The sequence below is a fragment of the Melopsittacus undulatus genome, chromosome 10 (assembly GCF_012275295.1).
Source record: "Melopsittacus undulatus isolate bMelUnd1 chromosome 10, bMelUnd1.mat.Z, whole genome shotgun sequence".
In the NCBI taxonomy this organism is placed as follows: domain Eukaryota; kingdom Metazoa; phylum Chordata; class Aves; order Psittaciformes; family Psittaculidae; genus Melopsittacus; species Melopsittacus undulatus.
The window spans coordinates 11,861,308-11,874,244 of NC_047536.1; the positions used below are offsets into that span (position 1 = coordinate 11,861,308).

At 41.0% G+C, this 12,937-nt stretch overlaps 1 protein-coding gene across 2 annotated transcripts in view; it reads right to left on the reverse strand.

Moving 5' to 3' along the window:
- The window catches only part of KDM3B (lysine demethylase 3B), a 58,904-nt gene that overhangs the window by 10,522 nt on the left and 35,445 nt on the right, over positions 1-12,937 (reverse strand). For both annotated transcript variants that reach the window (XM_034066667.1, XM_034066669.1), the window contains exons 14-17: positions 12,344-12,623; positions 11,157-11,413; positions 7,483-7,749; positions 1,138-1,309 (exon numbers count right to left, since the gene is read on the reverse strand). In XM_034066667.1, coding sequence (XP_033922558.1) covers positions 1,138-1,309; positions 7,483-7,749; positions 11,157-11,413; positions 12,344-12,623 — 976 coding nt within the window. The remainder of the gene's footprint in view (positions 1-1,137; positions 1,310-7,482; positions 7,750-11,156; positions 11,414-12,343; positions 12,624-12,937) is intronic.

Genomic DNA, 12,937 nt, shown 5'->3' on the forward strand with positions numbered 1-12,937 from the left:
TAGCACAACAGTAGAGTTTGTTGAATTTTCACAATTACCATGAACACACAGAAAGACCAGCCCATTAGTTTCTTCTAGGCCATTTATTTCTCAGAAAAAATGGAAACAGGATGAAATTTAACAGTACAAAAAAAGTAAGACTCTGTACTTGGAATCATATGAAAACATGTCAAAAGTTGAGAGCTCTTTTATTGAAAAATTACTAAGGAAGGGAATATTCTTGATCTACAAACCTATCATTTTGTTTGCCATGAACAAACATTCTATTAAGTCACCATTTCTGCCATGTGCACAAGCAATAAATACAGAGAACGCTTTATTCACAACACTGAAATCAGCAACATTGCAATGAACCATTACAACTCTTAACATCTGTAAATATAAACCCACTCTGATCTAGGTATATACAATCTAAAATAGAGAACTCCTTTTCAGAAGCTCTTTAATCTGAACAGTTATATCCCCAGGAATTTTAACTGGTTAGCTTCCACATCGATACTTGACAGAAGGTTTTCTTGAAAAACTGCTCAAGCATTAAGTAATGTGTTATCACATGAGATACACATACAGCATTGCTATTTATAGTACATATACACTTGTGCTTGTACTTATACATGATCTACTGCAAAATAATATTCAATGTCAAGTTTACTTAGTTGATGAATTCCACCAAGTCTGTGAAATTAGTCACCAGTTACCATTACTAAGACAATAATTTGGCTACCCTTACTCCTTCCAACCTCAATTTTTATTGTAAAACTAAAGGGAACCTGCAGACCTAAAACAGACTGAAGCTTTCGGTGCTGAAACTCAAAGTAAAAAAAAAAAAAAAACAACAAAAACCCACCAAAATAAAAAAGTAGTTTCCCATTAAGTTGATCATCTTTTGACACATGAAAGTACCAAACACCAACACACTATAGTACAGATGAAGTTTACTTGGGCAGCCCTGCCCTAATCTTCACCAATAAAGTATTATCTAGGGTGTGCTACATGTGAGGAGCAATTGCTTTTTTTGGATGACACTAATAGATATTTGGATTTTGTTATTTTTTAAGAAAATAGGTGGAAAAGGAGGAGTTGGAGGTAGTAAGACAGACTACTCAGTTAAACTAGTCAGTCACAGGTATTACTTACTAGGTATTATCTCAAAGCCATCCCAGAAGTCACGCACTTTCACGTCTGAAATTATGGCACAGTTCCTGCAGTTCACCAAATCTACATCTTGATCTCCAAATTCCAGGCTGAAAGCTTCTGGTTTCCAAAGCTCTGACTTCAACTTCTTATGGACACCAGATACCAGCACGGGCTGAGAATACAAAGATGAATGCTTACTCCACCATAACCAAATTTCTTACACATGCAGCCAAACTTTAAGAGCTGAGACTCCTGGCTACCATTATACAGAAGATACGAGAAATCTATTTCCATCTATGTTTGGGTTTTGTGCAACAAACAAATAACCAGAGTCAAAGGAAACTTCAGTTCCAGGCCATGTGCAGCTGCCTTAGAAGGGGTACTGTATTAGACTTACAAGCTTTAAGGCAAGCATACTGGGTCTACGCAGCAAGGTGCTGGCAGCAGAAGTGGGCTTCCTGAGATGAGGCTGGGAGCTCCTCATGGCTGGACCCAGATGGTTTCACCTGGCCCCAACAGCCCCATCGCTGGTCAAAGCTCAGCCCATAACTGACACTGGTAGCACCTCTGTGACAATAGGAAAGGGTAAAAAATGCTCTGCACCTGCTGGGGGAAGGATCTGAAACAACACTGCAGACACCCAGGTCAGTGAAGGAGGAGAGGGAAGAGGTGCCTGCAGCTTGTGGAGGAGACCATTGGGAAAGCAGGTTGCCCCACTGCAGCCTGTGGAGGATCATGGTGGAGTAGATATCCACTGCAGCCCATGGAGGACCCCACACTGCAGCAAAAGGAGATGCCCTCAAGCAAGCTGCTGCCCATGGACGGCCCACACTGGAGCAGGCTTAGTAGGAGCTGCAGCTTTAAGAGAGAAGCCCATGCAGGAGCAAGTTTTCTGGCAGAAACTGGGGCCTATTAGGGACCCACACTGGAACAGTCTGTTCCTGAAAGACTGCAGCACATGGAGAGGTCCAATGCTTGAGCAGTTCATGAAGGATGAAGGAAGGACTCCACACTGGAGCAGGGCAAAAGTATGAGGAGGAAGGAGCAAGCAGAGGTGAAGTGTTATGAACTGACCACAAGCCCCATTGCTGTCCATCCTCCCTGTGCTTCTCCGAGGGGGCAGAAGTGGGTAGAAGAGTCAGGGACAAAAGAAGAAAGAGGGGTGGCTGGGTGTAGGGTATTTTTAGCTTTGTCTTTGTTCCCCACCATCCTACCCTATTTTTAACTGGCAATAAATTAAATTATTTTCTCACAAGTTGGATCTGTTCTGCCTGTGACAGCAATCACTAAGTGATCTCCCTGTCTTCATCTCAACACACAAAGGTTTACACCTCATTTTCTCCCCCATCCTGTTGAGAAGATAAGAGAGCAGCTGGGAAGGGATCTATCAGCCAGCACAATCCACCTGTGGAAGTACACTGGGTGTTGAGTCCTGCCACCTCTTCTTTTTATGCACAAATGCAACTACCACTAGAAACAGCATTTGTAGAAAAACCTTCTCATATGAAATTTTCTTACTCTGATAGGAGTTTTTTAAACAATTTCACGCTTTCTTTATGTATAAACATGGGTCATCATTAATTCTCTAGGACAAAGCCAAGTAGCAAAAAAGTGGCTGTTCACTCAGCAAACAGTGTTTTAAGATGTTTAGGCTAACAGTGTATATATATATATTCCACACCATGATTTGAGTGGCCTCTTCCCCCTAATGCTCAAGGCATTTGCTAAACTAACAATACTAGGAAAAGGTATACCAATCTTCCCAACACTGGCCAAGACCTTGGTCAGTTCCTGTAACCCTGCAATCTCTAGAGAGAGTTACAAGACTTGAGAGAAAAGGAAGAGTGTATGAACTCGCACATGGACTAGGCCATGTAAAGAATTCTAAGGTTAGGAACTGCTACTTATGTTCAAATGTCAATGAAAGCTGTGTCCTATACATTAACAATGACCTGAAGGTAGATCTTGGCTTCATTCATATGAGTAGTTCAGTACAACCATGAGCACAGATGCCCCTAGACAGTCTAGTACTATCAGCAAATTAGGCAAAGATTACCTATAGAGCAATAGATGAGCAACTTGAAAGTTATGTTGTTTGAAAACACTGCAGTAACTATCCGCTGCTTCATCTGGATTGCCCAATGGCCTTTAACAGGACTACTACTCACTTTAGTCGCTAAGTGAGGACAAGCTACTCGTTCAAAAATGAATGGATGAAAACCCACAACTTTGAGGATAACAAAAATAGCCTTGGCTTTCAAATGCAACACAACATAGCCCTTAAGTTCTAAAAGGCAGCAATGAAACCTCACCTCTAGAAGAGCGAGATTTAAGAGAACAAGAAGGGGTTGTTACTGTAGTCCTGTCAACTTCAGGTAAAAAAGGCAAAAAGCTTCCACAGACCCACAGAAACATTTAAGTTGGAAGAGAACACCCACACACTAGTGTTTTCTTTGTGTTTATGTTGAACTTCCCAGGTCTTAGTTTGTGCCTGTTCCCTCTTGTAGTCTGGCAAGGGGTATGTACAGGCTGTTCAGGAATGATAGTTCAGGTATGACAGGCCAGGAAGGCAAGGAGGGAGCACTGCCATTTATGTGAGGGAGCAGCTGAAATGCATGACATGTCATGCAAGTGTCTGTTGGCACTGCTCCCTCTTTTTCATTTTCTCTCATCAGGTATTTATACACATTGATATGATTTCCTCCCCACACTCTCCTGAGCCTTCTCTTCTCCAGGCTGAACACTCTCCCAGCCTCTCTTCATATGAAAGATGCTTCAGTCCCTTAATCATCTTTGTGGCCCTTCGTTGGACTTTAAGTCCTTGTCTTTCTTGTACTAGGGAGCCCACAGCTGGACGCAGTACTCCAGGTGTGGCATCCTCCCAGTGTCAAGAAAGCGGAGGAGGATCACTTCCCCTGACATAGTGACAATGTTCTTCCTAATACTGCTGCCCTTCTTTGTTGAGAGGACACAGTTCACGGCCACCTCCTGCGTCTGCTCCTACAGCTTCATGCATTCCATCTGCTCTCTCACATAAACAGCAGTGCTCCCTCCTCACTGTCCCAGCCTGTCATACCTGAACCATCCTTCTTGAACAACCTCTATGTATCTCTTGCTACAGTTGTATCACTACAGTACAGTAGCTGTGTATCTCTAACTACAGTTGCACAAGCCATCCCACTTCTCAATCATATTGGTGAGATTGTGGCTGTGCAAATGTACACTAATTCACAGAATCACAGAATCCTAAGGGTTGGAACGGACCTCAAAAGATCATCTAGTCCAACCCCCCTGCAAGAGCAGGGTAACCTAGAGTACATCACACACGAACTTGTCCATTCCTCCTGTTTGCTCCTTGTATTGCATGCATTAGTGTGCAGGCACTTCAGAAAGACACCTAGTCATGCTGATTTCCAAGAAACATTACAAGAACTTTCCTCATAATGCTGTTCTGTACACAGTTCCTTACTTACTGTGCACACGCTTGAGGTGGAGATCTTTCATCTCTGTTTTCTTGTGTATAGAGATATCTCACATTCATGCTGCTTGCTTGTCAACCCAATCAACTAATTACTGTCTTGATCACTGGTCATACTCTCCCTCCGTTATTGTTCCTGACTTATAGCTCTCCTAATCACGCTGGACAGCCTGTTGGCTAAAATACTCTGATGGATCCCATCTCCTTCATGCAGACCTCAATCCCCAAAGAGGTTCCCAAAATCCCTGTTGCTGAAACTAGCTGCACAAAGAACGGTTGGCATGCAGGACTGGCCAACCCCTTCCACCTATTCACTGCCAGGATTAAGAAAACCACCTGGGCTCCATGATCATTTCTCCCAGAGCCACACAGTCATTCTTGATACTATGCAGGTACTGGACTGGTACTATTGTTCATGCCAATATGGAACAGCAGCAGAGGATAAACATCTGAGGGACAGACAAGCTCTGGCAGTCTTTTCACTATGGCCCATGGTAAGGGCCTGATAAGCAGCAAACCTCCTCAAGATCACAAAGCAAGACACACCGATCCTAAGTTTAAATATATTCCTTGATCCCAGCAGGAACTGTAACATTCAGGCAATGGAGATGTTTTAACCATATTCTACAAAAACCTAAGATCATGGATGAGGAGTAAAATAACAGTACCTTACACAGGAGGGACAGAAACTGCTGCCAGGTAGACATTAAGGCTAACAGATAGATTAGTCTTCAGCCCAAGAAAATAATGACAAATTTTGATCCCTGCTGTATGTACTCAACCCATTGAACATAAGGGGGGAAAAAAAACCAAAATACTTAACCTAGTAGGACCCTTTCAGCTACTAAGCAGAGAATTTCTCATGGAAGAAAAGTGTTATCTCTAAGTGAAAACACAGCTAAGATTGCAAGACAAAAGAATAGCAGGCTTGGTTGGCAGACATTTCCTGCCAAATCTCCTCTCAGACTACAGGGAGAAGATAGTCTGCTGCTATACCAGGGGTCCTCTGAGTGATAATGTCATCCAAAAGCATCAATAGCCTATCTTGGGGTGAAGCCTAAAATAGAGTCAAAATAGTACATGAGCATGACAGTTGTAGCCAGAGCCTTCAAGTATGCAACAACTTGGAAGGCAATGCACACTGCAAGCTACACATCTGACAGTTGATTGGTAATCTCATCTCTGGACTCCACAAGCAGTCTCTCAGGATTCTTTAATGGACAAAAACCTCAAAGTCACATGCAGCAACTTGCACATGGTGATTAACCAGCCTCATCTGCAGAGAAACAGATAACCATGTCTTTTTTCAGTATGACCACAAGATTTAGGATTCTCCTCAGAGACATGACTATTTGCTGATAAAGAGGGTAGAGAAAATTATCAGAGTACGCTGAACAGAAACTAAGGAGCTCTTTGCTAAATCAGGCAGATGACTTACAGGACAGCACTGCAAAAGAATGACGTGAAATCCTTTGTAAACCAAAGCAATATGCAACAGGGTTTTTTAAAAAAGAGGGGGTGGAAGGGGAAGCCAGGAGAGAGGGAAAAAAATAATTAAAAAAATGAAAAAAGAAAAAAGAGAAGACACCTTTGTGTACTGCAAAAATCTCAGGTTACCACTGCATCAGGGGAAAGCAGCAATGCCAGCACTGAGCTAAGTTTTTCAGCTTAGTGTTGAGAATCAAGAGTGTGCTGCACAGTAGCCTCTTCCACCTATTAGGAGCTGGCTAGGGCAGTCAGATAAAGAAACCAGTAATTCTGTGGTTGATGGTGCCACAGTCCTTTCTGCAGTTCTCATGGCTACATCCTACTTATGCTTGTGCCCAGGGGACCCAAAGAACGTTCGGTTCCAAAGGACACGCTAACTTAATTGAAAAGTAATCTGCTTCTGGCAGGAATGGATTTTGAGTGCCAAAACAGAAACATGCAGCCTGATCAGTTCCTCCACCACAGCTCAGCAGTCCACAACCACAAATAAGTACAAGTGAGTGCCAACAATATTAGCATAACAACAGAAGAGCCAACAAAGGACTTGCTCCAGAAAACAGGATGTTAACTGTTTAGCACCAATGATCTCAATTCTTAATAGTCAGTGAAGGTAATGACATCAGTGGTAGCCAAAGAACCAAGTGCCAAGAACAGAGCTTGACCTAATGGGCATCATATTCTATCAGAGATATGGCTGAGATTCAGCTTGTCTGACCAGACCTTTCTAGAGAAACCTAAGCTGTAGCACTACATACTGAAATCTGAAAAAGTGATGATGCTGGCAGAAGGTCTAAGGTCCAGTCTCTTGACCGAAAGCCTAACGAGCTGATGACTCCTCAGACAATCCAGAGGAGTGCTCAATACATGAAATGCTGAGTTCAAAATAATGCTTGGGTTCATATAGACTGTAGGCTTAGGATGAGACAGGGCATCAAGTACACTCAAAATTTCAGCAGAAATTACTAGATACAGCACTTTTATTCTTGTACATGCTGCAGCTGGAAGCTGTACCTTCCCCTCAGGCTATAAAGCATCAAGTATGGGGTAGATACTAGGATCATGCAGGAAAGCACAGTGGATTTGTTACTGTGCTGCAGTAGAACAGGTTCAGCACAAACCTTATCAGAAACAAAAAGGCTGTCACAGCAAACACCCTCATACTGGCAAGCTGAGAAAAACCTCACTGGGCAAGAGCACACGGGCTTGAGTCAGTAAAGCATGGAGTGGACAGGGCTGCTGAGTCCTGTTTACAGTGCTGCAGTCAAAATCTTCATCATAATCACTCAAGAGCAATTAGCCAAAGTTTGAATGGAGTTGTCAATAACCAAGGTACAGGTTAAAATTTATATAAGCAGTAAGAGTTGGCTATCATCACCCACCTGGCCTTGTTTCCAGCACTCCCTGAAGATCTTCCAGTTGTTTTTGTTACTAGGATCATGAAGGCAAAGGAGTCTACCATCACACAGCCAAGAGTGGGAAGTGTGTGGATCCAGCACATTTAAGCCCATTACCATTTCCTTCACCTCTCTTTGTGTGTCAGCTAAATTACTAGCTCGTTTTGCAGCATCAGATGTCTTCTTATTTTCCACCACAGAAGCAATGATATGGTCTAAGAAGTTAGGCAGGCTGGCTTTACCTTTGGCCCCCTAGAAGATGTAAATTGAGAGGTAAGTTTAGGCTTAAAACAGCATACATACTGACACATATCTGCTGTCATTCAGATTTTAGTCATGGACATCTTGTTATCAAAAAAACATCTAACAGTAATCAAATCAGCTCAGAGATAGGCATGTATCTATAGTAAGAACTGAAACAGCTATGGCCCTACTTTATAACAGTAAAACTTAGAATAACCTGCTACAGAGTGCCTAGAAAAAATATTAAGGGAACAATCATGGAATAGAAAACTTAAGTTCTAAGAAAGTGAATTCATCTCTGGCACAGATAAATTGCTGAGTATGCAAACATTAAATAACCACTGACAGAGAGGAGAAAGTGCTTCCTCTATGTGCAACATTAACAGAAACATTAGTAGACAGCATCTCTTTTTCTGGCATACATGCTCCTCAAAGGACATTTAAAACTCCTCAAGGGATGTTTAAAATCCAGAAGAGGTTAATGATACAATCTTAAACCGTGTTCTTATCTTAAAAAAAAGAAGACTCATGACTATAGCAAGATACTTAAGACACTAAATATACTTTATATATTGAACAGAAGATTAACACGATCATTATTCACAAGACATTTATGGGAGGGGGTAAGGGTGTTACAGATTTCTGGCAGCAAAGAGCTTCTTACTTTAGCCAAAAAACCCAAACACCCCTCAAAACCAAATAAACAAACCAACAAAAACAAACAAACAAAACACCAAAAAAAACACCCCTAAAAAAACCGAACCAAAACAACAAAAAAACAACCCACACATAAAAAAATCCCACAAAACCAACAGGGGCTGGAAGCTGAGTGAATGGAAACAGTGAAGAACTAATACTGGAACAATTTTGCCATCTTCTTTAAAAATAAAGATCAACAGGCAGAAAATTTACCATATGCAGAGCTATGAATTTAAACATAACACTATTCATAACTGAAGATATTCATTCCAGGTCAGAAGAAAGACATACAGATCATCTGGTGTAACTGTCTGCTGACATCAGGTTAAGTTACCCTGGGCTGGGTGAAGCCAAACCTGACATCTTAAGGAAGGAGATTACATCACTTCTCTGGGTAGCCTATTCCAATATTTGAATGTAAAGTGAGAATTTTTTCTTATATCCAGATAGAATTTCCCCTGAAACAATCTGTGTCTACAGCCTCTTGCCTTGTTACCACACACCCTTGTGAAACGAGTACCTCTGTGATCTCTACAACTAACTTTTAGACAGAAGATGGATCAGATCCCCAAAACATTCTTTTCTCTAAGATGAAGAAAATCGGTGTCTTCAACTTCTCTCCACGTGTGAAGCTCTCCTATGTTTTAAACATTCTTCATGGCCCTCCACTGGACCCACTGCATTTTTTCAGTGTCATTCTTCAACTGGGGAAAGCAAAACTGGAAACAGTGTTCCAGGTGTGGCCTAACAAATGTTGAGTGGAATAATTACATTCCTTTATGTGCTCCAGCTTTATGCTTCCTAATGCAGCCCAGGACCATTTGCTTTCACAAGCATTGCATACAGACAGAATGCTGGCTCATGTTCAGCTTGCTGTCCTCTAGGCTCATCTCAGAAGGGCCACATTCCTGCCAGTCAGACCCCAGCCTTTACTGCTGCTTGGGGTTTTATTTGTTTCCAAGTAAGACTAGATCATAGATTCATCTGCTTACAACGGTCTTGAAAAATGTATCTCTATACTGATTCTACAAAGGCTATGAAATAGATAATATCCAGTTTAATGATTACAGTTAATGCTAATGACTCTTCACAGCAGAATGTCAGTGCTCCAGAAACATCAAGATAATACTTTTCATAAGCAGCCATCTATTACTCCTCTCATTTGACACCACACAACTGTTGCTTCTCAGGTATGTTATGTTCATTCTACATAAAGCATCTAGGCATTCAAGCACAGAGCTGGACCAGAATTATGCTCAAGTTCTTTCAAATCTATATTAATCTGTGAAGACCAGAAGTCAAGAAAGTGAAAAAAGACATTACACAACAGATCTGATTCAATGTGGTAAGAGAATGCACGGAGTTGGTGGGACAAGGATACAAGTTGAGACAGGCCTTTCAAGCCTTGAAGAAGTAACTTGCTATTAAATACGTGATCACAATTTCTTTGCCTGAACTCAGTGATGAGAAGGGGTGGAAGTGGTATTCGATTCACTTTCCTTTAGCAGTGACATATTTTCCTGTATGGTTCCCTCTACCAAATTCAAACAACAGGAACACGTTTCAGTATTTAAAGGGTGACTACAAAGAAGACAGACACTCCCTCTTTAGTATTCACATGGAAAAGATGAGGCTGATGAGCACAAGAAGTTACTCCTGGGGAGATTCTGACTGGACACAAGAAGAAAATTTCTCACGATGAGAACTATCAGCCACCAGAACAATCTCCCCAGGAAGTGGTGGACTCCCCAACACTAGGCACTGTTAAGATTCAGCTGGACGGAAGGCTAGGACATCTAGTCCAAGTCCTGCTTTGCCAAGAAAGGTTGGTGCAGATAATCCTCGAGGTCCCTTCCAACCTGATTCTCCAACAGGACTCTCTGAACTGTTATTAAGGTTCCATCCTTCCAGCCTGACACAGAGGAAAAAAAAAATAAAACTCTGCTATGAGACAAGCCATTTCGTCACCTTCCTCATTCTACCTGCCTAAGCGTTTGGAGAAAGTATCTCCAGAAAGAGCTAAGCCTTGATAAATTCCACAAAATCTATTCTTCTCAAACAAAATGCTTTTAGCCATTCCAATAATCATTGGTTTGTTCAGGGCTTTTTTAAGGTTATTTCCTCCAGAATGGACTAAAGATAACCAAAGTACCCAGAATAAGAACCCAGAAATAGCAACTACACTTTAATTTCTATCTTAAATGCCTTTCAAGTACATACAAGTGTTTTTACAGAACTGGTTTGCTCATAGATTTTTGTCTTTTTCTGTGGCATGTTCCTGCAACATTTTTAAAGATGAGGCATTTAAAGCAAGCTTTTATATGGATGCTGATTATCAGTTAAACAATTTAAAGACTACATATAACTCACTTTTTTTGGTCTCTTGCAAGGAATATCTTCTTCACAGCAGCAGTAAACCAAACCAGTAACTAACAATTCTCATAAAAATTTGCTGTGTCATAGAATCATAGAAGAGTTAGGGTTGGAAAGGACCTTAAGATCATCTAGTTCCAAGCCCCCTGCCATGGGCAGGGACACCTCCCACTAAACCATGTAACCCAAGGCTTCGTCGAACCTGGCCTTGAACACTGCCAGGGATCAGTTTTGGTGAGACATTGCATTTGCTTCAACGTTTAAAAGTAAGATAAGATAAAAACATTTAAATCATCATGAAATTTTCCACAGAACAGATATCAAAAGAATACAAAATTACTTACCGTAGAAGCTGCAGAAAAGACTGGAGGAAAGGGGACTCCTGTGTCTAATGGGACCTGAGGAAGCTTTCCTGGCCCTGTGTGCAGCAGATCTCTGAGGCTGGAGCCTTCGGTTTTATTGCTAGATGTCACAGGGCCCAACAAGAGGCTATTAAACAGCTTTGGAGTTAGTGGGGAAACCTTTGTAGTGGAGTTGAAGGAATCCAATCCAAAGGGTGAATGGGATTCTTTGTTAAGCACTGACCTCAGTGATCCTGATTCTGCAAGGTAAATAGCAACATCAGCAAAAAAAAGAAGACAAAGTTCAAATGACTAAAAAGTTCTCTGGAGTTATTTGCTCTTGCATTAAATAGGGTATTGATAGAAACTTGTGGAAAAGGTAAATTATCACTGTAACAGTAAATGAGGCATCTCAAAATGATTCACAGTCATCATATTCTGCAGATAAATTTTACCCTTTGTGTGCTGTTAATGTTTTGAATAGCACAGTGGATGTGAGTGCCTCTGATACACAACAAACCACAACTCTGTAACAGATTCCATCAAATAAACATTTCCTTGACTTTCTGAACTGTTTCAATATGAAAAATCTCATATTTTTACTGTGGTCAAAATATTAGTGACTAAGCCCTAAAAAAAATGTCATGAATATTTAACACCAACATATAAAGTAGTTCCTGCTAGACACATGGACAAGAATGAATCCCGTGTTAGTTGTGCTACCTCTTCGACAACTGGGAGGTGTATTTTGTAAACACTTATTTCATATTGAGAATCACACTGAAACTACTGAGTATTAAAGAAGATCTAAGCTTTCATTCTGACCCTCAACTGGACTCTTAATTCTTTGGAAATGCACTCTTCACACAGCACACAAAACAACTTTATTTACTTCAATGAAGTGACAAAGTTGCACCTGAAATTGATTACATCACATACCAGTGGCTCATTACTTAGAAATAAATACTGAAATAAACCAGGAGTGACAAGACAGTATGTTTATCTTCAGCTGTATCATCTTGTTCCCAGCTTTGGGTATTCCTAAACCTGTAAAAGAAACTGGTTCTAGGAGGCAAAGGGAGAAAAATATCATCTTGTTCTTTTCTGTTTTGGGCTAAGCACTCTCACGAACAGTAACAACCAAACAGTATCTTCTAATTCCAACACCAGAGGGTATGTCTTTTGCTCACCTTTTGTTTCTTCTTTTGCTTTTTGTGTTGCTAGATCAGCAAGCCAGTGTAAGGCTGACGATGGAGCTGTTTCTGGACAAAGTGGTCTGTTAGTCTTTATTTCACCAGTGTTACTGTTTGGTAATGTCTCTGCTTTTGCAGATTCTTCTATCCTATTATCAGTTGCTTCAGATTTTGGAATGGTATCAGTTTCTAGTTGCCCCACTCCTGCTGTCCCTGCTCCAGTGGAAAAGGTGTTTTCATTTCCAGAGACTGATGCACTCGGATTTACAGTCGGAAGCTAAAACAAAGATATAAACAACTGCTAAATGTTGAATAAACGGAAGAGTTCAACTTGGGAGACATTTTAGTTATCTAATGCACTGGATTTTGTTCGTTGATTTGATCATTTGCTTTAAGCACACAGTAGAAATCCTTTACACTTACATAGCAGCAGAGTATAGGAGCTTCTTCTCCACATACATTAGACCTTGTCGTGTGAATTCTTACCATGCCATCTTTTTAGTTGCCTTTTAACGTAAGCCCAGGCTTTTTGATTTCTTTTTTTATAGGATAATTTTTGGTGTGAACAGTAACAGAACTGCTGTAGATTCA